The sequence below is a fragment of the Macaca nemestrina genome, chromosome 1 (assembly GCF_043159975.1).
Source record: "Macaca nemestrina isolate mMacNem1 chromosome 1, mMacNem.hap1, whole genome shotgun sequence".
NCBI lineage: Eukaryota > Metazoa > Chordata > Mammalia > Primates > Cercopithecidae > Macaca > Macaca nemestrina.
The window spans coordinates 69569231-69594940 of NC_092125.1; the positions used below are offsets into that span (position 1 = coordinate 69569231).

General features: G+C 38.7%; 1 protein-coding gene across 3 annotated transcripts in view; it reads left to right on the forward strand.

Annotated features, from left to right (window-relative positions):
* The window catches only part of LOC105493573 (putative uncharacterized protein encoded by LINC00467 homolog), a 62102-nt gene that overhangs the window by 11719 nt on the left and 24673 nt on the right, over window positions 1–25710 (forward strand). Inside the window, exons 4-5 of one of the 3 annotated variants that reach the window (XR_011613888.1) lie at window positions 2298–2365; window positions 23808–23907. Coding sequence is in view for 1 of the 3 variants with exons in the window: in XM_011761310.2 (XP_011759612.2) it covers window positions 2298–2365; window positions 23808–23873 (134 nt within the window). In the remaining 2 variants the exon portion in view is untranslated. Of the gene's footprint in view, window positions 1–2297; window positions 2366–23807; window positions 23909–25710 lie in introns of those variants that run through there. The other 2 variants (XM_011761310.2, XR_011613889.1) reach the window with 2 other exon arrangements.

Here is a 25710-nt window from a genome sequence, read left to right on the forward strand (position 1 = left end):
ATTACCTTTGAAAAGGTTCAGACACATCAGGTATTCAGTTAATTTCGTTTCGGGATTCTCTCCTAGATCCATTTAACATACTCCATTTGGACTTACTGTTCTCAAGACCTGTTAAGCAACTGTGATATTAAGTTCTTTTGTCTTCGTTCTGGATATATCCTTTACCTCTCTTTTGGGTTTGGTCACCCATTTTCTGGATCATATTGTTTCTTCCTCTTTTATTTTCCCCTTATTTTACTGGAGCACCTATAACTTCCAGGAAAAAGATGAGCAGCTAATTCCTATTCAGTTTGTAGTTGTGGGTTTACACTATTAAATAAATTTCTTTTATTGACTTCTGCTTCCAGTAACACAGACCCTCTGTAGAAAACCCAGGAGGGATAGGAATGAATCAGAGGTAAATTGAGCCTTACTGGAATTATAGTCTCATCTCTGCATCCCTAGTTGGGTTTAGATCATCATCCATCATTCTGTTTGCCTGGTGGAGGATAAATAATCTTGAGAGATGGATAACATCATCTAGAATCTCTAGAATTTTTTAATACAGCATACATAACTTTTAATAAAAATTATTAGATATGCCTACATGACTGAAAAACAAGAGAAAAAAATAGTAACAGCCCTACAGGTAATACAGATGTTGAGTTAGCTGGCAATGAAGTTTAAATAGTTGTGATTAATGTATTTAAGAAAATAGAGATTTATCAACTGTAAGAAAGAATCAGGTATAAATTCTGGAATAAAAATTCATTATCGGGGAGGGGGGAGGGGGGAGGGATTGCATTGGGAGTTATACCTGATGTAAATGATGAGTTGATGGGTGCAGCACACCAGCATGGCACAAGTATACATATGTAACAAACCTGCACGTTATGCACATGTACCCTACAACTTAAAGTATAATAATAATAAATAAATTAAAAAAAATTCATTATCTAAAATTAGCAATTTAGATAGATTTTTCAGTAGATTAGACACACACAAAGAATTAGTAAACTGGAAGTCACATCAGGAGGGAAAAAAAAGAAAGATACAGAAGAAAATGTTAGAGACATGTGAGACACAGTAATGAGATCTAACATTGTAATTGGAATTGAAGAAGGAAAGAAAAGCAAATGCCTAAAAGTTTCCCCAAACAGATGAAAGACATCAACTAAAGATTCAAGGAACTGACAACCCCAAGCTGGATAATACAAAAATCACATCGGTAACCTTTGCTTCTAGTCAGGAAAATGGTTGTCTTTTGTAGAATGGAGTAGTTAATATGGTGGCAAACTAACATTCTCCTTTTCTATGTACTTTTTCTTTTTCTTTTTTTTGTATTTTTTAATTTTGAGACAGAGTCTCACTCTGTTGCCCAGGCTGGAGTGCAGTGGCACAATCTCAGCTTACTGCAACCTCCGCCTCCCAGGTTCAAGTGATTCTCCTGCCTCAGCCTCTTGAGTAGCTGAGATTACAAGTGCCCACCACCATGCGTGGCTAATTTTTGTATTTTTAGTAAAAATGAGGTTTCACCATGTTCCCCAGGCTGGTATCAAACTCCTGACCTCAAGTGATCCACTTGCTTCAGCCTCCCAAAGTGCTGGAATTACAGATGACATGAGCCACCACACCCGTCCTCCTTTTCCATGTTCTTATTAAAATAATTCATTTATATTTTCCAGTAGACTGCTTAATAGTTGCATTCACATAGTTTCTGCTAATAACACCTTATATTCCCTAGATTAACTGGAGGTTGCATTCTAGTGGACCTAGGAGAGCATTGTCTTTTGGATGGGTTCCTAAATGCCATATATTTATACTGGGATACAACTATAATTAAACTTTTTTCTTTTTTCTTCTTTTTTTTAGAGACAGTGCCTCACTCTGTCACCAAGCTGGAGTGCAGTGGCATGATCTTGGCTCACTGCAACCTTGACCCGCTGGGCTCAAGCGATCCTCCCACCTCAGCCTGTTGAGTAGCTGGGACTACAGGTGCACTCCACATGTCTGGCTAGTTTTTGTATTTTTGGTAGGGACAAGGTTTTGCCATGTTGCCCAGGCTGGTCTCAAACTCCTGAGCTCAAGTGATCTGCCTGCCTCAGCCTCTCAAAATGCTGGAATTACAGATGTGCACCACCATGCCTGGCAAATTAAACAATTTTATCTGCTAGTTGTATCTTGTAAGATTCTTCCAACAAACATAATAAAGTTGATTAAAATATCAATCTTAATTATTTTAATCCTTCAAATTCTTTAATCAATAAAATAATTTTTAATGTTAGAACTGAAACTTCCAAATCTTTTTAAACTTTTAGATGCTACCCAGGGAAAAATTAAGAAGAAGAGAAGAGAGAAAACAAATAAATGGAGGGGAAAAAGAAAGGTTAGTAATTGTGAGTAATGTAAGTATAAGATTTGGCTATTAGAGGGTATTGTACTTATTAATTAAGAAACAATCTATAAGGAATTTGAAGAGATACAAGTCAAGGATTGGTTAACATGATAGTTAACATGGTGGTGCTAAGCTTATAGTGTCCTTTGCTGCTTTTCAAATACTTCTCAGAAAACTATGCAGACAGGTAAAACCTTATAATTCTTTAGATTCTTTTTAATTTTGGTGTTAACATAGTTATAAAATAGCCTATGTGCTTTGAAATAAACGCAAGTAATATGGACATAAATTAAATGAAAGGTAAAATAGCTACACTCCTTTCTCTTTATTTAATTTCTTATGGTTATCACTCTTAAGTATTTGCTGTACAACCTTAGATTATTCCTCTGTGCACATGGAAATAAATAAAACTGATGTAAATAAATGTGTATAGTTTTATGTACTATATAATACATATGTAATTTTATGTTGACAAAAATGGACTATCAATTTGCTTCTCTAAATTTAATTTAGTTCATATAAGTTTATGAACTATTTGTAACATATATAAAACTTAGACGTTTAATAATAAAAAGAGCATCATGAACCTATTTAACTAGAACATTACCAATATGATTATCTCCCAGTATTTTTCTTCCTTCTTCTGTTCACTTGCTTTCCCATTAAAAGTAATACCCTAAATTTTGTGTTGCTCCTTCTCATGCCTTTTGAAAATAATTTTATTACAAATGGATGTATCTTGAAGTATTTTGTTTAGCTTATTTGGTTTGGGGTTTTATAAGAATAATACATTTTCTGCAGTTTTCTCTGGCTACTTTTTCACACAATATTTTGTTTTTATGGTTTATTCATATTTTTGTGTAGCTGTAGTTCATTAATTTTCTCTGCCATATAATACTCTATTGGGTGAATAAAGCACAATTTATCTATTGTCCTGTGGATGGACATTTACAATGTTTCTAATTTTTTTCCTTGTATTTAAAAAATATTTTGTGAGTAATAGGTGAGTATATTGATGGGATACATGAGATATTTTGATACAGGCGTGCAATGCATAATAATCCTATCAGGGTAATTGGGATATCCATCACCTCAAGCTTTTATTCTTTCTTTGTGTTACAAACAATTCACTTACACTTTTTTAGTTATTTTATTTTATTTTTTATTTTTATTTATTTTTATTTTTTGAGACAGAGTCTTGTCCTGTTGCCCAGGCTGGAGTGCAATGACGCAATCTTGGCTCACTGCAACCTCCGCCTCCTGGATTCAAGCAGTTCTGCCACAACCTCCCAAGCAGCTGGGACTACACGCATGTGCCACCACACCTGGCTAATTTTTTGTATTTTTAGTAGAGACAGGGTTTCACTATGTTGGCCAGGCTGGTCTCAAAGTCCTGACCTCGAGTGATCTGCCCACCTCAGCCTCCCAAAGTGCTGGGATTATAGGCATGAGCCACCGTGCCCAGCCTCTTTTAGTTATTTTAAAATGTACAATAAATTATTGTTGACTGTAGTCACCCTGTTGTGCTATAAAATACGAAATCTTATACATTCTAGCTATATTTTTATACTCATTAATCATCCTCCCTTCCCTACCTCCAACTACCCTTCTAAGCTTCTGGTAACGATCATTCTGCTATCACCATGCGTTTAGTTGTTTTCATTTTTAGCTCCCACAAATAGGTGACAACATGTGAATTTTGTCTTTCTGTGCCTGACTTTTGTCACTTAACATAATGACCTCCATTTCCATCCCTGGTTGCAAATGACAGGATCTCATTCTTTTTTTTGGCTGAATAGTGCTCCATTGTGTATTTGTACCACATTCATCTGTTGATGGACGTTTAGATTGCTTCCAGATCTTGGCTATTATGAATAATGCTGCAGAGTGATTATAATAATACACCAGAGTGCAGATATCTCTTTGACATACTGATTTCTTTTCTTTGGGTCTATACCTAGGAATGAGATTATTGGATCTTATGATAGCTCTTTTCTTAGTTTTTTGAGGAACTTCCAAACTGTTCTCCATAGTGGTTATACTAATTTACATTCCTGCCGACAGTGTATGAGGGTTCCCCTTTCTCAACATCCTTCTCAGCATTTGTCATTGCCTGTCTTTTGGATAAAACCGATTTTACCTAGGGTTGGATGATATCTCATTATAGTTTTGATTTGCATTTCTTTGATAATCAGTGATGTTGAGCACCTTTTCATATGCCTGTTTGCCATTTGTATGTCTTCTTTCGGGAAATGTCTATTCAGACCTTTTGCCCATTTTAAAATAGGATTATTAGATTTTTTCTTATAGAGTTGTTTGAGCTCCTTTTATATTCAAGGATTATTAATCCCTTGTCAGAAGGATAGTTTGAAGGAATTTTCTCCTATTCTGTGGGTTGTCTTTTCACTTTGCTGATTGTTTCCTTTGCTGTGCAGAAGCTTTTTAACTTAATATGATCCTATTTGTACATTTGTGTTTCAGTTCCCTGTGCTTATGGGGTATTACTCAAGAAATTGTTGACCAGTCCAATGTCCTGGAGAGTTTCTCCTATGTTTTCTTGTAATAGTTTTATAATTTGAGGTCATAAATTTAAGTCTTTAATCCATTTTGATTTGATTTTTGTATCTGGCAACAGATGGAGGTCTAGTTTCATTCTTCTACATCTGGATATCCAGTTTTCCCAGCACCATTTATAGAAGAGAATGTCTGTTCCTCAATATAGGCTTTTGTTACCTTTGTCGAAAATGAGTTCACAGTAGATGTATAGGTTTGTTTCTGGGTTCTCTATTCTGTTCCATTGGTCTGTGTGTGTGTTTTTATGCCAGTACCATGCTGTTTGGGTTACTGTAGCTTTGTAGTATAATTTGAAGTCAGGTAATGTGATTCTTCCAGTTTTGTTCTTTTTGCTCGGAATAGCTTTGGCTATTCTGGGTCTTTTCTGGTTCTGTATAAATTTTAGGATTTTTTTTCCCATTTCCATGAAGAATGTCACTGGTATTTTTATAGGGATTCCATTGAATCTGTAGACTGCTTTAAAGAGTATGGATATTTTAACAATATTGATTCTTCCAATCCATGAATATGGACTATCCTTCCTTTTTTGTGGTCTTTTCAATTTCATACATCAGTGTTTTTTTATTTTCATTGTAAAGATCTTTCACTGGTTTTTTAAAAATATATACTTTAAGTTCTAGGGTACATGTGCACAACGTGCAGGTTTGTTACATGTGTATACATGTGCCATGTTGGTGTGCTGCACCCATTAACTTGTCATTTACATTAGGTATATCTCCTAATGCTGTCCCTCCCCTGTCCCACCACCCCATGACAGGCCCCAGTGTGTGATGTTCCCCACCCTGTGTCCAAGTGTTCAAATGTTCTCATTGTTCAGTTCCGACCTATGAGTGAGAACATGTGGTGTTTGGTTTTCTGTCCTTGCGATAGTTTGCTGACAGTGATGGTTTCCAGCTTCATCCGTGTCTCCACAAAGGACATGAACTCATCCTTTCTTATGGCTGCATGGTATTCCATAGTTTATATGTGCCACATTTTCTTAATCCAGTCTGTCATTGATGGACATTTGGGTTGGTTCCAAGTCTTTGCTATTGTGAATAGTGCCGCAATGAACATATGTGTGCATATGTCTTTATAGCAGCATGATTTATAACCCTTTGGGTATATCCCCAGTAATGGGATGACTGGGTCAAATGGTATTTCTAGTTCTAGATCTTTAAAGAATCGCCACACTGTCTTCCATGATAGTAGAACTAGTTTACAGTCCCACCAACAGTGTAAAAGTGTTCCTTTTCCTCCACATCCTCTCCAGCACCTGTTATTTCCTGACTTTTTAATGGTTGTCATTCTAACTGGTGTGAGATGGTATCTCATTGTGGTTTTGATTTGCATTTCTCTGACCGCCAGTGATGATGAGCATTTTTTCATGTGTCTGTTGACTGCATAAATGTCTTCTTTTGAAAAGTGTCTGTTCATATCCTTTGCCCACTTTTTGATGGGGTTGTTTGATTTTTTTCTTGTAAATTTGTTTAAATTCTTTGTAGATTCTGGATATTAGCCCTTTGTCAGGTGGGTAAATTGTAAAAATTTTCTCCCCTTCTTTAGGTTGCCTGTTCACTCTGATGATAGTTTCTTTTCCTGTGCAGAAGCTCTTTAGTTTAATTAGATCCCATTTATCAATTTTGGCTTTTGTTGCCATTGCTTTTGGTGTTTTAGTCATGAAGTCCTTGCCCATGCCTATGTCCTGAATGGTATTGCCTAGGTTTTCTTCTAGGGTTTTTATGGTTTTAGGTCTAACATTTAAGTCTTTAATCCATCTCGAACTAATTTTTGTATAAGATGTAAGGAAGGGATCCAGTTTCAGCTTTCTACATATGGCTAGCCAGTTTTCCCAGCACCATTTATTAAATAGGGAATCCTTTCCCCATTTCTTGTTTTTGTCAGGTTTGTCAAAGATCAGATGGTTGTAGATGTATGGTATTTCTGAGGGCTCTGTTCTGTTCCATTGGTCTATATCTCTGTTTTGGTACCAGTACCATGCTGTTTTGTTTACTGTAGCCTTGTAGTATAGTTCGAAGTCAGGTAGCATGATGCCTCCAGCTTTGTTCTTTTGGCTTAGGATTGTCTTGGCAATGCGGGCTCTTTTTCAGTTCCATAAGAGCTTTAAAGTAGTTTTTTCCAATTTTGTGAAGAAAGGCATTGGTAGCTTGATGGGGATGGCATTGAATCTGTAAATTACCTTAGGCAGTATGACCATTTTCATGATATTGATTCTTTCTATCCATGAGTGTGGAATGTTGTTCCATTTTGTGTCCTCTTTTATTTCGTTTTTATTTTGTTTGTAGTTCTCCTTGAAGAAGTCCTTCACATCCCTTGTAAGTTGGATTCCTAGGTATTTTATTCTCTTTGAAGCAATCGTGAATGGGAGTTCACTCATGATTTGACTCTTTGTCTGTTATTGGTGTATAGGAATACTTGTGATTTTTGCACATTGATTTTGTATCCTGAGGCTTTGCTGAAGTTGCTTATCAGCTTAAGGAGATTTTGGGCTGAGACAATGGGGTTTTCTAAATATACAATCATGTCCTCTGCAAACAGGGACAATTTGACTTCCTCTTTTCCTAATTGAATACCCTTTATTTCTTTATCCTGCCTTGATTTTCCTGGCCAGAACTTCCAACACTATGTTGAATAGGAGTGGTGAGAGAGGGCATCCCTGTCTTGTACCAGTTTTCAAAGGGAATGCTTCCAGTTTTTGTCCATCCAGTGTGATATTGGCTGTGGGTTTGTCATAAATAGCTCTTCTTATTTTGAGATACGTCCCATCAATACCTAGTTTTTTGAGAGTTTTTAGCATGAAAGGCAGTTGAATTTTGTCGAAGGCCTTTTCTGCATCTATTGAGATAATCAAGTGTTTTTTGTCTTTGGCTGTGTTTATATGCTGGGTTACGTTTATTGATTTGTGTATGTTGAATCAGCCTTGCATCCCAGGGATGATGCCAACTTGATTGTGGTGGATAAGCTCTTTGATGTGCTGCTGCATTCGGTTTGCCAGTATTTTATTGAAGATTTTTGCATCGATGTTCATTAGGGATATTGCTCTAAAATTCCCTTTTTTTTTGTTGTCTCTGCCAGGCTTTGGTATCAGGATGCTGCTGGCCTCATAAAATGAGTTAGGGAGGATTCCCTCTTTTTCTATTGATTGCAATAGTTTCAGAAGGAATGGTACCAGCTCCTCTCTGTACCTCTGATAGAATTTGGGTGTGAATCCTTCTGGTCCTGGATTTTTTTTGGTTGGTAGGCTATTAATTATTGCCTCAATTTCAGAGCCTGTTATTGGTCTATTCAGGAATTCAACTTCTTCCTGGTTTAGTCTTGGGAGGGTGTATGTATCCAGGAATTTATCCCTTTCTTCTAGATTTTCTAGTTTATCTGCATAAAGGTGTTTATAGTGTTCTCTGATGGTAGTTTGTATTTCTGTGGGACTGGTGGTGATATCCCCTTTATCATTTTTTATTGCATCTATTTGATTCTTCCTCTCCTTTTTTCTTTAGTAGTCTTGCTAGCGGTCTGTCAATTTTGTTGATCATTTCAAAAAACCAGCTCCTGGATTCATTGATTTTTTGAAGGGTTTTTTGTGCCTCTATCTCCTTCAGTTCTGCTCTGATCTTAGTTATTTCTTCCCTTCTGCTAGCTTTTGAATGTATTTGCTCTTGCTTCTCTAGTTCTTTTAATTGTGATGTTAAGGTGTCAATTTTAGATCTTTCCTGCTGTCTCTTGTGGATATTTAGTGCTATAAATTTCCCTCTACACACTGCTTTAAATGTGTCTCAGAGATTCTGGTATGTTGTGTCTTTGTTCTCATTGGTTTCAAGGAACATCTTTATTTCTGCTTTCTTTTTGTTATGTACCCAGTAGTCATTCAGGAGCAGGTTGTTCAGTTTCCATGTAGTTGAGCAGTTTTGAGTGAGTTTCTCAATCCTGAGTTCTAATTTGATTGCACTGTTGTCTGAGAGACAGTTTGTTATAATTTCTGTTCTTTTACATTTGCTGAGGAGTGCTTTACTTCCAACTATGTGGTCGGTTTTGGAAGAAGTGCAATGTGGTGCTGAGAAGAATGTATATTCTGTTGATTTGGGGTGGAGAGTTCTGTAGATGTCTATTAGGTCTGCTTCGTGCAGAGCTGAGTTCAATTCCTGAATATCCTTGTTAACTTTCTGTCTCGTTGATCTGTCTAATGTTGACAGTGGAGTGTTAAAGTCTCCCATTATTATTGTGTAGGAGTCTAAGTCTCTTTGTAGGTCTCTGAGGACTTGCTTTATGAATCTGGGTGCTCCTGTATTGGGTGCATATATATTTAGGATAGTTAGCTCTTCCTGTTGAATTGATCCCTTTACCATTATGTAATGGCCTTCTTTGTCTCTTTTGATCTTTGTTGGCTTAAAGTCTGTTTTATCCGAGACTAGTATTGCAACCCCTGCTTTTTTTTGTTTTCCATTTGCTTGGTAGATCTTCCTCCATCCCTTTGTTTTGAGCCTATGTGTGCCTCTGCACATGAGATGGGTCTCCTGAATACAGCACACTGATGAGTCTTGACTCTATCCGGTTTGCCAGTCTGTGTCTTTTAATTGGGGCATTTAGCCCATTTACATTTAAGGTTAATATTGTTATGTGTGAATTTGATCCTGTCGTTATGATGTTAGCTGATTATTTTGCTTGTTAGTTGATGCAGTTTCTTTGTAGCGTCGATGGTCTTTGCATTTTGGCTTGTTTTTGCCATGGCTGGTACTGGTTGTTCCTTTCCGTGTTTAGTGGTTCCTTCAGGAGCTCTTGTAAGGCAGGCCTGGTGATGACAAAATCTCTCAGCATTTGTTTTTCTGTAAAGGATTTTGTTTCTCCTTCACTTATGAAGCTTAGTTTGGCTGGATATGAAATTCTGGGTTGAAAATTCTTTCCTTTAAGAATGTTGAATATTGGCCTCACTCTCTTCTGGCTTGTAGAGTTTCTGCCGAGAGATCTGCTGTTAGTGTGATGGACTTCCCTTTGTGGGTAACCCGACCTTTCTCTCTGGCTGCCCTTAACATTTTTTTCCTTCATTTCAACTTTGGTGAATCTGACAGTTGTATGTCTTGGAGTTGCTCTTCTCAAGGAGTATCTTTGTGGCGTTCTCTGTATTTCCTGAATTTGAATGTTAGCCTGCCTCGCTAGGTTGGGGAAATTCTCCTGGATAATATCCTGAAGAGAGTTTTCCAACTTGGTTCCATTCTCCCCGTCACTTTCAGGTACACTAATCAGATGTAGATTTGGTCTTTTCACATAGTCGCATATTTCTTGGAGGCTTTGTTTGTTTCTTTTTACTCTTTTTTGTATAAACTTTTCTTCTCGCTTCATTTCATTCAATCTTCAACCACTGATCCCCTTTCTTCCACTTGATCGAATCAGCTACTAAAGCTCGTGCATGCGTCACATAGTTCTCGTGCCATGGTTTTCAGCTCCATCAGGTCATTTAAGGTCTTCTCTACGCTGTTTATTCTAGTTAGCCATTCGTCTAATCTTTTTTCAAAGTTTTTAGCTTCTTTGCGATGGGTTTGAACGTCCTTCTTTAGCTTGGAGAAGTTTGTTATTACCAATCGTCTGAAGCCTTCTTCTGTCAACTTGTCAAAGTCATTCTCCATCCAGCTTTGTTCTGTTGCTGGTGAGGAGCTGCATTCCTTTGGAGGAGAAGAGGCACTCTGATTTTTAGAATGTTCAGCTTTTCTGCCCTGGTTTCTCCCCATCTTTGTGGTTTTATCTACCTTTGGTCTTTGATGATGGTGAGGTACAGATGGGGTTTTGGTGTGGGTGTCCTGTTTTTTTAATTTTCCTTCTGACAGTCAGGACCCTCAGCTGCACGTCTGTTGGAGTTTGCTGAAGGTCCACTCCAGACCTTGTTTGCCTGGGTATCACCACTGGAGGCTGCAAAACAGCAAATATTGCAAAATGGCAAATGTTGCTGCCTGATCCTTCCTCTGGAAGCTTTGTCTCAGAGGGGCACCTGGCTGTATGAGGTGTCAGTCGGCCCCTACTGGGAGGTGTCTCCCAGTTAGGCTACTCGGGGGTCAGGGACCCATTTGAGGAGGCAGTCTATCCATTCTCAGATCTCAAACTCTGTGCTGGGAGAACCACTACTCTCTTCAGAGTTGCCAGACAGGGATGTTTAAGTCTGCAGAAGTTTCTGCTGCCTTTTGTTTAGCTATGCCCTGCCCCCAGAGGTGGAGTCTACAGAGGCAGGCAGGCCTCCTTGAGCTGCGGTGTGCTCCACCCAGTTCGAGCTTCCCAGTTGCTTTGTTTACCTACTCAGGCCTCAGCAGTGGCAGACGCCCCTCACTCAGCCTTGCTGCTGCCTTCCACCTTCCAGTTTGATCTCAGACTGCTGTGCTGGCAGTGAGCGAGGCTCCATGGGCATGGGACCCTCTGAACCAGGCACAGGATATAATCTCCTGGTGTGCCATTTGCTAAGACCGTTGGAAAAGTGCAGTGTTAGGGTGGGAGTGTCCCGATTTTCCAGGTACTGTTTGTCACGGCTTCCCTTGGCTAGGAAAGGGAATTCCCCAACCCCTTGCGCTTCCTGGGTGAGGCAGTGCCCCACCCTGCTTTGGCTCACACTCTGTGGGCTGCACCCACTGTCCGACAAGCCCCAGTGAGGTGAACCCAGTACCTCAGTTGGAAATGCAGAAATCACCTGTATTCTGTGTCGCTCATGCTGGCAGCTGTAGACTGGAGCTGTTCCTATTTGGTCATCTTGGAACCTCTTCCTATTTTATTTATTTATTTATTTTTTTGAGATGGAGTCTTGCCCTGTTGCCCAGGCTGGAGTGCAATGGCATGATCTTGGCTCACTGCAACCTCTGCTTCCTTGGTTCAAATGATTCTCCTGCCTCAGCCTGCCAAGTAGCTGGGATTACAGGCGCCCACCAGCATGCCCAGCTAATTTTTGTATTTTTAGTAGAGATAGGGTTTCACCACGTTGACCAGGCTAATCTCGAACTCCTGACCTTGTGATCCACCTGCCTTGGCCTCCCAAAGTGCTGGGATTACAGGCATGAGCCACTACGCCCAGCCAAGATCTTTCACTTGTTTGGATAAGTTAATTCCTCAGTATTTTATTTGTGGCTGTTGTAAATGGGACTATTTGATTTCTCTTTCAGATTGTTTGTTGTTGGCATATAGAAATGCTACTGATTTTTGTGTACTGATTTTGTATTTTGCAACTTCATTGAATTTGTTTATCAGTTCTAATAGTTTTTTGGTGGAGTCTTTAGGTTTTTCCAGATACAAAATCATAGCATCTGCAAACAAGGATAATTCAACTTCTTTCTTTCCAATTTGGATGCCCTTTATATCTTTCTCTTGTCTGATTGTTCTAGCTAGGACTTCTAGTAGTAGGCTGAATAACAATGGTGAAAGTGGGCGTCCTTGTCATGTTCCATATCTTAGAGGAAAGGCGTTCAATGTTTCCCCCTTCAATGCAGTGCTAACTGTGGGTCTGTCATATATGGCTTTTATTGTGTTTAGGTATGTACTTTCTATACTCAGTTCTTTGAGGATTGAAGGGATGCTGAATTTTATCAAATGATTTTTCAGCATCAATTGAAATGATCATATGGTTTTTGTCCTTCATTCTGTTGATATATCACATTGATTGGTTCGCGTATCTTGAACCGTCCTTGTATCCCTGGGATAAATCCCACTTAGTCATGATGAATGATCTTACTAACGTGTTGAATTCAGTTTGCTAATATTTTGTCGAGGATTTTTGCATCAATGTTCAGGGATATCGACTTGTAGATTTCTATTTTGAGGTGTCTTTGTCTGGTTTTGGTATCAGGGTAATACTGACCTTATAGAATGAATTTGGAAGTGTTCTTTCCTCGTCTATTTTTTGAAACAGTTTGAGTAGGAATGGTATTAGTTCTTTAAATTTTTGGTAAAATTCAACAGTGAAGCCATCAGATCCCAGGCTTACCTTTGCTTGAAGACTTTTTTGCAGCTGTGATCTCGTTGCTTGTTATTGCTCTGTTCAGATTTTGGATTTCTTCCTGGTTCAGTCTTGGTAGGTTGTATGTGTCCAGGAATTTATTCATTTTTTCCAGGTTTTCCAATTCATTGGCACATATTTGCTTATGAACCTCCAACAATCCTTTTGTGTTGTATTGGTTGTAATGTCTCCTTTTTAGTCTCTGATTTTATTTATTTGGATCTTCTCTATTTTTCTTAGTCTGGCTAAGGATTTATCAATTTTATTTTTTCAAAAATGAGCTTTACATTTCATTGATCTTTTGTATTATTTTCATTTCAATTTCATTTGTTTCTACTCTGACCTTTACTATTTCTTTGTTTCTACTAATTTTAGGTTTGGTTTGCTCTTGCTTTTCTAGTTCTTTAAGATGCATAGATGGGTTGTTTATTTGAATTTTTTCTACTTTTCCTATACAAGCACTTATACCTATAAACTCTCCTCTTAGTACTGCTTCTGTTGTATCCCATAGGATTTGGTATGTTGTGTTTCCATTATCATTTCTTTCAAGAAGTTTTTAAATTTTCTTCTCAAGTTCTTCATTGACCCACTAGTCATTCAGGAGGAGCATATTGTTTAATTTCCATGTGTTTGTATAGTTTCCAAAATTCCTCTTGTTACTGATTTCTAGTTTTATTCCATCATGGTCAACAAAGATGCTTGATATAATTTCTTTTTTCTTGAATTTTTAAAGGCTTGTTTTGTGGCCTAACATATAGTGTATTAACATTATTGAGAATGAACCATGTGCCGAGGAAAAGAATGGGTATTCTGTAGCCATTGAATAAAATGTTCTGTAAACATCTGTTACATCCATTTGGTCTGTAATGCAGATTAAGTCTGATTATTTTTGTTGATTTTCTGTCTGGGTGATCTGTCTAATGCTGAAAGTCGGGTGTTGAAGTCTCTACTTAGATCTTTCTCTTTAGCTCTAATAATAGTTGCTTTATATATCTGATTTATCCGGTGTTGGGTGCATATATATTTAAAATTATTATATCTTCTTGCTGAATTAACCTCTTTATCATTATATAATGATCTTTGTCTCTTTTTGTGGTTTTTGTCTTGAAATCTATTTTGTCTGATACAAGTATAGCTACTCCTGCTCTTACTTGGTCTCCGTTGGTATGGAATTTCTTTTACATTCCTTTATTTTCAGTCTATGTGTGCTTTTATAGGTGAAGTATGTTTCTTGTAAGCAACAGATCATTGTGTCTTATTATTATTTTTTAATCCATTCAACCACTCTGTCTTTTGACTGGGGAGGTTTAGTCCATTTACATTCAGTGTTATAAGTAAGGACTTACCCCAGACATTTTGTTATTTATTTTTCAGTTGTTTTTGTGGCCTTTATTTCCTGCCTTCTTGTCTTTCATTTATCAAAGGTGATTTTCTCAGGTGATATGATTTAATTTCTTGTATATCTGTTGTAATGTTTGTTGACTTGAGGTTACCATGAGGCTTGCAAATAATATCTTATAACCCATAATTTTAAACTGATGATAATTTAACACTGAGTGCATAAACAAACTGACAAAGAAAAAACATATACAGAGTCTACAGCTTAACTTTGTTCCCTTGCTTAACTTTTTATTGTTTCTATTTTTATCTCATTATACTCTCTATGTCTTGAAAAGTTGTTGTAGTTATTATTTATCATCAGTTCACCTTTTACCTTTCTACTCAAGATATAGTTTACACACCACAATTACAGTGTTACATTTGTTGTTTTTCTTTGTACTTACTGTTACCAGTGAGTTTTACACCTTTAGATGATTTCATATTGCTCATTAACACCATTTTCCTTCAGATTGAAGAACTCTCTTTAGCATTTCATTTTGTTCAGGGCTGGCGTTGATGAAATCCCTCAGCTTTTGTTTGTCTTGAACAACGTCTTTATTTCTCCCTTATGTTTGCAGGATATTTTTGCTGGATATACTCTTCTAGGATAAAAGTAGTTTTTTTCCTTCATCACTTTAAATATGTCATGTCACTCTCTCCTGGCCTGTAAGGTTTTCAGGGGCTCTATTGTATGTTATTTGTTTCCTTTCTTTTGCTGCTTTTAGGATTGTTTCTTTATCCTTTACCTTTGGGTGTTTATTAAATGTTTTGAGGTAGTCTTATTAATACTTGGATTAATTCTGCTTGGTGTTCTAAACCTTCTTATCCTTGAATATTAATATCTTTCTCTACTTTAGGGAAGTTCTCTGTTATTATCTCTTAGAATAAGCTAACTTTCTCTTCTCCCTTCCCTTCCCTTCCCTTCCCTTCCCTTCCCTTCCCTTCCCTCCCCTCCCCTCCGCTCCCTACCCCCTTCCTTCCTTTTGACGGAGTCTTGCTCTGTTGCCAGGCTGGAGTGCAGTGGCACAATCTTGGCTTGCTGCAACCACCGCCTCCTGGGTTCAAGCAATTCTCATGCCTCACCCAACTAGCTGGGATTACAGGCACGTGCCACCATACCCAGCTCATTTTTGTATTTTTAATAGAGACGGGGTTTCACCATATTGGCCAGATGGCCTCGATCTCCTGACCTGGTAATCCACCCACTTCGGCTTCCCAAAGTGCTGGCATTACAGGTGTGAGCCGTTGCGCCTGGCCTGAATAAACTTTCTAGACCATATCTCTCTACCGCCTCTTTTTTTTTTTTTTTTTTTTTAAGACAGAGTTTCACTCATGTTGCCTGGGCTGGAGTGCAATGGCGCTATCTTGGCTCACTGCAACCTCCACCTCCAGGGTTCAAGCAATTCTGCTGCCTCAGCCTCCTGAGTAGCTGGAATTACAGGCATGCGCCACCATGCGTGGCCAATTTTGTATTTTTAGTAGAGATGGAGTTTCTCCATGTTGGTCAAGCTGGTCTCAAACTCCTGACCTTAGGTGATCCATCCACCTCGGCCTCCCAAACTGCTGGGATTACAGGCGTGAGCCACCGCACCCAGCTCTCTACCTCCTCTTCAAGGCTAATAACTCTTAGATTTTCTCTTTGAAGCTGTTTTCTAGATCTTGTAGATATATTTCATTCTTTTGTATTCTTTTTTCTTTTGTCTGCTCTGTGTGTTTCAAGTAGCCTGTTTTTAAGCTCACTAATTATTTCTTCTGCTTTATCAATTGTGCTGGTAAGAGACTCGAATGCATTCTTTAGTATGTCTATTGCATTTTTTGTCTCCAGAATTTCTTCTTGATTCTTTTAAATTATTTCAATCTCTTGTTAAATTTATCTGATAGGATTCTGAATTCTTTCTCTGTATTATCTTGAGTTTCATTAAGTTTCCTCAACATAGCTATTTTGAATTGTCTAAAAGTTCAGATAACTCTGTCTTTCTCCAGGATTGGTCCCTGGTGCTTTATTCAGCTTGTTTGGTGAGGTCATGTTTTCCTGGGTGATCTTGATACTTGTGGATGTTCCTGGGCGATTGGACACTGAAGAGTTAAGTATTTACTGTAGTCTTTGCAGTCTGGACTTGTTTGTACCTATCCTTCTTGGGAAGGCTTTCCAGGAATTCAAAGGGACTTCGGTATGATAATCTAATTTTTTAATCATTGCAGCCATATCTTCATTAGGGGACACCCCAAGCCCAATAACATAGACCACCATGGTGGTCTTACATAAGATCCAGAAGTATTATCTGGATTACCATGAAGATACACTTGTTCTCTTCTCTTGCTTTCTCCTAAGCAAACACAGTCTCTCTCCCTCTCTGTGCTGAGCTGCCTGGAGCTGGGGTGACACAAGCATCCCTGTGGCCACCAGCATTGGGACTGTGTTGGGTCAGACCTGAAGCCAGCACAGCACTGGGTCTTGCGCAAAGCCCATGGTAACCACTGTCTGGCTGCTGCCTATGTTTGCTGAAGGCCTTAGGGCTCTACAATCAGTAGGTGGCAAAGCCAGCTAAGCTTATGTCCTTTCCTTTGGGGTGGTAAGTTCCCTTAGCCCCACCAGGTCCAGAGATGCCATCCAGGAGCTAGGACCTGGAGTTGGAAACCTGAGGTATCTACCTGGTGCTCTATTCTACTGCAGCTGAACTGGCACCTAAGCCACAAGACTTTTCACTTTTCCCTCCCCTTTTCACAAGCAAAAGAGTCTCTTCCCATGGCCACCATCGTCCCAGGCCTACAACATGTACTTCTGGCCACCACTGATGTTCACTCAAGGGCTAACGGCTCTTCAGTCATCTTGTAGTGAATGCTTCCAGGCCTGAGATTCTCCCCTCAGGGCAGTAGGCTCCCCCTGTGGCCCAGGGCAGGTCCAGAAGTGCCATCCAAGAGCCAACGCCTGGAATTGGGGACCCCAAGAGCCCACCTGGTACTCTACCATACTTTGGCCAAGGTGGTACCTGAAGCTCCAAGACAGAGTCCCCTTTACTCCTCCCTCTCCGTTTCTTAAGCTGGCATCTCTCCCTATAGCCACCACAACTAGATAATGTGCCAGGTCACACCTGAAGCCAGCACATCTCTAGGTCTCACCTAAGGCCTATAGCAAGTACTGCTTGGGCATCACAACTGATTATTCAGGGCCCAAGGACTCTTTTGTTAGTAGGCGATTAGTTCTGCCAGGACTGGGTCCTTCACTTTAAGGCAGCAGGTTCCCTTCTGGCCCAGGGCATGTCTAAGAATGTTATCTGGGAGCTAGGGCCTGTAATGGAGGCCTCGGAACTCTTGATTGGTCCCCTGTGCTACTGTGGTTGAGCTTGTAGCCAAGTTGCGAGACAAAATTCTCTTTACTCTTCTCTCTCTTCTCCTCAAGTGAGGGAAGGAGTCTCTCCTGGAGCTGCAAGCTGCCATACCTGGGGTTGGGGGAGGGGTGGTACAGGCATTCCCTTGGCTGCCACAGCTGGTATGTCACTTGGTTGCATGTCCCACACGTCCACTGACTCCGAACCCGGGACAGCACCAGGACTTGCAGTCCTTGTGGCCTAAACTGCCTTTGAAGTTTATGACCCCAGAGTACTTTAGCCTGTGTGGCAGGGCTTGCTGTAACTCAGGTTCTGACCCTGGGATGAGTAATCTGCCTCTGGCTAGAGCTTGTCTAAACACCAGGGTGAGTTCTACCCAATGTTGCTTTCTGCTGTGACATGGAAGCACTGAGTTCCAGAGCAAAGTCCCACAGTCGCTGCACTCTGCCTCCCACAAGTGCGTATATTGTCTCTCCATGCCAGATGGCCATTGCCAGTGGGGATGAAGGAGAAGTGGCATCAGCAATTCAAGACTGTCTCTCTTACCCTCTTCAATGTCTCATTCTATGATATGAAGTTAAAACCAGGTACTGTTGTTTTAAAATCACAGTCACATCATTTTTGTTTCTTATGAAGGTGCTTTTTTTGTGTGCATAATTCTTCAGTTTGATTTGGCCGTCTTGCTCCCTGAGTCCTTCTAATTTTTTTTCCTATTGCAAACAGTACTACCATGAATATGTTGTATATTTCTCCTGGTGTTTTTGTGTAAGTTTCTCTAGATCATATGTCTAAGAATAGAATTGCTAAATTGTAAGGTGTGCACACTGTAGTAGGCAGACTAATGCCCCCTCCAAACATGTTCACATCTAATTTCCAGAACCTGTGAATATGTTACCTTATACAGCAAAGGGTACATTGAAGATGTAATTAAGGATCTTGAAATAGGAGAGTATCTAGAGTTTTCCAGGTGGGCACAGTGTAATCATAAGGGTCTTTCTAGGGGAAAGCAGGAGGTAGAAAATCTAAGTAAGAGATGTCATGAAGGAAGCAGAGATTAGAGTGACTAAGCCATGAGCCAAGAAATGCAAGCAGCCTCTAGAAGTGGGAAAAGGTAAGAAACAGATTCTTCCCTATAGTATCCAGAAGGAACCCAGCCCTGCTGACACCTTGATTTTAGCCCCATAAAGGCCTAGTTTGGACTGCTGACCTTCAGAGCTGCAAGAGAAATTTGTGTGTATATGTGTTATGGGAGTGGGGGCAGGGGGTCGGGGTTGTGGTGATTTGTTAAAACAACAATAGAAAACTAACCACACCAATTTTCACCACCAATACTGGAGTCTGTTTCTGTGCTCTCTAGTCTGTTTCATTCATTTATATGACTGTCTGTACACAGTCATATAGCCACACAGTCTTAATTATTCTGGTTTTATAAAAATCTTGATATATGGTTGGGAGTTTGCCTAAGCATTTGGTATCTTGTTGGCCATTTTTTCCCTTTCCTCTTCCACATAAATTTTAGAAGCAGCTTGTTAAATTCTATGAAAAAACCTGCTGGGATTTTGAACATAATCAAATTTAAACTATAGATTATTCATGGTAGAATTTACATCTTTACAACAGTGAGTTTTTTTTATAACACTGTAAAAAAATCACATTTCATTTGTTTTAGAATTCTTTAATATCCTTCAATAAAATTTCATAATTTTATCAATATAATCATTGCACATCTTTTGTTAATTATATTTATTCTTGAGTATCTTTTTTCTTTTCTTTCTTTCTTTTTTTTGGGACAGAATCTGGCTCTTTCACCCAGGCTGGAGTGCAGTGGTGCAATCTCGGCTCACTGCAACCTCCACCTCCTGGGTTCAAGCAGTTCTTCTGCCTCAGCCTCTTGAGTAGCTGGGATTACAGGCACATGCCACAATGCCTGGCTAATTTTTGTATTTTTAGTAGAGACAGGGTTTCACCGTGTTGGCCAGACTGGTCTTGAACTGACCTCAAGTGATCCACCTGCTTCAGTCTCCCAAAGTGCTGGGATTACAGGCATGAGCCACTGCACCCGGCCTTGAGTATCTTTTTTGTTGTTGCTATTATAAGTAATATTTTCTAACCATCGGTTGCTTGCTATTGGAAATTTAATAGCTTTGTAAATTGATTTTATATTCAGCCATGTGTTTAAATATCTTGTTATCTCTAATAATTTGCATATTCTTTGGGGTTTTCTTAGGTAGACAGTCATATTATTGTTTAATAATGGCATCTTTCTAATCTTTATACTGCTTTTGAATTATTAAAAGGATATCTAGTACAGTAGAAACAATAATAGTGGGAATGATTGCCTATTTTAAAGGAAATGCTTCTGAAATATTATCATTAAGAAGGATGCTTTCTGTAGATACCATTTATGGAGATGTTTTTAAAGTTCTCTTCTATTCCTATTTTGATAAGAATTTTTGCTGGGCACAGTGGCTCACACCTGTAATCCCAGCACCTTGGGAGGCTGAGGGAGGAGGATCCTTGAGCCCAGGAGTTCAAAACCAGCCTGGGCAACATAGTGAGATCCTGTCCTTACAAAAAAAAATTAAAAATCAGTTGGGCATGGTGGTGCCCATCTGTAATCTCAGGAGGCTGAGGTGGGAGGATCACTTGAGCCCAAGAGATTGAGGCTAAGTGAGCTGAGATCATGCCGCTACACTCCAGGCTGGGTGACAAAACAAGACTTTGTCTTAAAAAAAAAAAAAAGTTTTTAAAAATAAATAGCCATTGAATTTTATTAATTTTTGATATCTCTTGGTCATAAAGTTTTGTTCTTTTAGTTTTTTTATGGTGAATTGTGTTTATTAATTTTTTTAATGTTGCTTTATTGGGATAAACAACATAATTATGATATATTATCTTTTTTAACGCATTACTGGGTTTGGATTGCTAGTATTTTTTTTTTTCAGATTTTTTTCATAAGAAGAACCTGTAGTTTGTCTTTCTCTTGAAAATCTTATATGGTTTTGGTATCAAGATTAAATGGTCCTTAAGTGGGAGCTAAGCTATGAAAATGCAAAGACGTAAGAATGACACAATGGACTTTGGGGACTTAGGGACAAAGGGTGGGAAGGGGTGACAGATAAAACTACAAATTGGGTGCAGTGTATATTGCTTGGGTAATGGGTGTGCCAAAATCTCACAAATCACTGCTAAAGAACTTACTCATGTAGCCAAACACCACCTGTTCTCCAATAACCTGTGGGGAGAAAAAAGATTATATGATCCTTTCTCTCTGTTCTTTCAAGAGTATTTATAAGATTGGAATGATCTGTTTCTTGAAAAGTTGTTGGTACTCACCTATAAAAACCATTTGGGCCTGGTATTTTTGTTTTTTTCTTTGCAGAAAGATTTTTAACTATGGATTCAGTTTCTTTAGTGACTATAAGACTATTCAAATATTTAATTTTTTCTCATTTCGTTTTGGTTAAATTACATATTTCTGGGAGTTAATCAGCTTTACCTAAGTTTTCCTTTCATTGTTTTGTGGGTTTTGTTGTTGTTGTTGTTGTTGTTGTTGTTTTTTGTGGGTTTTTTTGGCCACTACATTGCTCATAACATACACTTATTTTCTTTTAAATCCTTGCTGGATACATAATTTTGTCCTCCTTTTTGTTCCTAATATTTGTTTTTTGCCTTCTTTCTTTCTTCTTAATCATGCCAGAGATTGTATGTCTTTTCTAGGTCTTTTTAAGAACCATTTTTTGGCTTCATTGATTTTGTCCATTGTCTCTTCTGCTATTTCCTCAAATTTCTGCTCTTATCTTTATTTTCTTTCCTTTCTTCTGTTCTTTGGGTTTTTAAAAACAGACGATGTTTAGTTGATGTTTATTGTAGCACCTGTTCTACGGTCAGATTTCTGGGGGCATTTTTTCTTTTTTTCTATATGGAGTCTTGCTCTGTCGCCCAGGCTGGAGTGCAGTGATGCGATTTCAGCTGACTGCAACCTCCCTTTGCTTCCCGGGTTCAAACAATTCTCTTTCCCCAGCCTCCTTAGTAGCTGGGATTATAGGTGTGTGCCACCACGCCTAGCTAATTTCTTTGTATTTTTAATAGAGACCGGGTTTCGCCATGTTGGCCAGGCTGATCTCAAATTCCTGACCTCAAGTTATCTGCCTGCCTCAGCCTCCCAAAGTGCAGGAATTACAGGCGGGAGCCACCGCACCAAACGAGCCCAACCTCTCAGCAAATTTTATATTTTTTGTTCCATGAGACCCTTATATAATCAGTGTAAAAGGTAATAACAGAGCAGAATAAAAGAGTGCTTTTGAGTATAAGAATCCAGTTTTTTGGAGCCGGGCGCGGTGGTTCACACCTGTAATCACAGCACTTTGGGAGGCTGAGATGGGCGAATCACAAGGTCAGGTGTTCGAGACCAGCCTGGCCAGTATGGTGAAACCCCACATCTACTAAAAATACAAAAAAAAAAAAAAAAGCTGGGCATAGTGGCATGTACCTGTAGTCCTAGCTACTCGGGAGGCTGAGGCAGGAGAATTGCTTGAACCTAGCAGGCGTAGGTTGCAGTGAGCCAAGATCGTGCCACTGCACTCCAGTGTGGGTGCCAGAGTGAGACTCCATCTCAAAACAAAAAAAGGAATCCAATTTTTGACCAACTTCTGTTTTTGACCTTTAATCTTGAGCTAGTTATCCTATCTAGGCCTTTGTTTCTTCATCTAGCCTATGAGACACCTGGGCTAGAATTTAGAAGATACTTATTCTGTAAGACTTACAGTATATTTTCCCTCTTGCTTGTAAGATAAGCTTTTCGTTTTTACTTCACTTCTTTAATTGGTAATATCTAAGCTTTATTTTAGGATAATATAGAAATTAAAGTTAAAAATCTAAATATACTTTGGATTTGTTATAATGAAAAGAAAGTATAGGACATAATGTATAATGATATTTAACAGGAATACTTGACAGAAAATAGTCTTTTTGCCACAGAGTATTTTGAGAATTTAAAGTAGTCATTACCATCCTCAGTCGGATAAAGGAGAAATGGCCAAATAATATTTACATTTCAGATAATTCAGTAGTACAAGTAAGAAAAAACCTTAGGTTGGTGGACAAAGGTCTTAAGTGCATATTTGCTCTATTTCTTCTAATCATGACTAAAGTACTTCTTTGAATGTTTGCCAAGTAATGGAAGAAGTGTTCTTAGTAAGTATTTACTACCAAGAATTTGTTTAATAGTCCTGAAGATAAATTTTAACTCTGACAGCTATCAAGTTTCTGCCATATATACATGCCATATCATGCCATACATGTTATAAAAATTGTATTTGCTCATTTAAGCTATAAAATGAATTTACCATCTGTATCATTCATGGTCCAATTAGGAAAACAGAATTTATCAAGTCAATAAACTAGAAAGAAACAACTGAAATACAACTCAAAGGAAAGCAGAATAAAGGAAATAATAAAGATAAAAACCTTAGTGACTTTTAAGAGACAGGAAGAGTAGACTATACATCTAATAATTGAGTTTTTCAAAAATCCCAACAAACTGATTAAATCTTTAAAAATCTAATAAAAATAAATAAAGGAGATATGAACAAAAGTAAAAAGGGGCTATGTCAACTGATACGTAGCTTTAAAAACTTACAATTATATGAACAACTCTGTGCATATGGGTAGATCTATGTCCACAAAATTATACAAGAAATGTTACTCTAATTTTATATGAATCATCTTTTTATTTTTTATTTTTTGGTTTTTTTCGAGATGGAGTCTCACTCTGTCGCCCAGGCTGGAGGGCAGTGGTGTGATCTCGGCTCACTGCAAACTCCGCCTCCCGGGTTCAAGCAATTCACCTGCCTCAGCCTCCTGAGTAGCTGGGATTATAGGCACCCACCACTGTACCTGGCTAATTTTTGTATTTTTAGTAGAAACGGGGTTTCACCATGTTGGCCAGGCTGGTCTCGAATTCCTGACCTCCCAAAGTGGAATTAAAGGCATGAGGCACCGTGCCCGGCTATCTTACTTTCTTTTCAAAGTCTCCGTTCTTTGGAGGGGGATGGAAACCTGATCTCAGTCAGTTTGGAGTTTCATACTTCGAGTCTGATTATGAAGTGGGGGTGATCTCTGTGTTACTAAGACAAGGATAGGGAGAAGGTACTCATATTCACCTAGTCCTCAATGTTACCTGTTCTTGCAGGTATCTTCTGAGATGTCCATCATCCTTTCTGGTCCTCAGTCACTGGTCCACACCATTTGCCACTAAGATGTTGTCATTCCTGTTTGTCTGGTACCTTCAGGTATGTTCTTTTATTCCACATTACATGTAGGGGCATATACATAATTCTACGCCTTCACTGCTATGCTTACATATGAAATGCAAGGCAACTTCTTAAAGCCTGGTCAGCATAGTCTTATCTCCCAGTCATTTCTTCTTTGGTATCATATTATTTACCCAAGGTTCAGGATTTAACCCTCCTCGTCTCCCTGCCTTAGAGCCCTCATGTTTGTATGGACTTTTACTGCTGCTTTGCTACTCCATGAATCAGGGCATAGAATTCATTTTTTAAGGATCTGTCAATTTCTGTACTCTTATCCCTTTCCCACCATATTGTCTTCTTCCTCAGTCTGGGGAAATTTCTTTCTAGGCTTATTATAACGGGGAGAAAAAAAATAATTAAAAAAAAAATTAACGGGGAGATAACAAAGCCCAGTTCTTTTTAGTTATGTTTCTCCCAAATATTTTATGTATGTATGGAACTTTCTCTATTCCCATAAAGGCTTACAGTTTTAGAAATAAAGTTTATGAATACATCATTTTTATGTCTTTAAATATGGTTTATCTCTCCCCTATAGCAGCGAGGTCATAGCTATCTAGCCGATTAAAGGGACTATGGAAGGAAAGGGCAAGGAAAAAGTGAATTTGTACAAGAAAAATAAGTCAATATTTCAGAAATATTGTCCTGCCATATAAAAACTTGTTAAGATGACAGAATTTGTGGAATAATACTTGTTAATATTTATCACGCACTTGCTCTGTTCTAGGTACTATTCTAAGAATTTTGTATGTATCAGCTAATCACAACAACAAAATTCAATAGAAAAATATTTAACAAAATTAGTGTCAGAGCTTGTATTTAAGCCCAAGCAGTTACTCTCTTAACTATGTCATTGGTTCTTGAATGACTCCCCCACCCTCACGGGTATGAATCTGGTTGTTATAAAGACTAAGGAGAGTTACTGACATTTAGTGGATAGAGGCTTAAAATATTAAGTGTCCTATAGTAGGAGTGATGATCCTAAAAAATAAAGAACTGACCCAGGCTGGGCAGAGTGGCTCATGCCTGTTAGTCCTAGCACTTTGAGAGGCTGAGGCAGGGAAGATTGCTTGAGGCCAGGAGTTTAAGGCCAGCCTGGGTAACATAGTAAAACCCTGTCTCTATTTAAAAAAAAAAAAAAAAAAAAAAAGCGCCTGAGCAATATAGTGAGACCCCGTCTCCACAGAAAATACAACAATTAGCCAGGTGTGGTGGTGCACACCTGTAGTCCCAGCTATTCAGGAGGCTGAGGCAAGAGGATTGCTCAATGCTTGAACCTGGGAGGCAGAGATTGCAGTGAGCTGAGATGGCACCACTGCACTCCAGCCAGAGTGCTACAGCAAGATGCTATCTCCAAAAAAAAAAAAAAAAAAAAAAAAAGGCTGAGGTGGGTGGATCACCTGAGGTCAGGAGTTTGAGACCAACCTGGCCAACATGGTGAAACCCCATCTGTACTAAAAATACTAAAATTAGCTGGACATGGTGGTGTACCCTGTAGTCCTAGCTACTCAGATGCTGAGGTAGGAGAATTGCTCAATCCCGGGAGGTGGAGGTTGCAGTGAGCGGAGATGGTGCCACTGCCCTGCAGCCTGGGCAACAGAGGGAGACTCCCTCTCAAAAAAGAAAAAAAAAATGTTAATAGAACTCCTATTGAGAAATACCCTATATTACCTCTAAATTGCGAAGACTAACTCAAGAAGTAAAAACAAACAAACAAACAAAAAGTAAAAGAAAAAGGAAAAACTTTTGTAATTTCTTTCTTAAACAAGATTATTATATGTATTA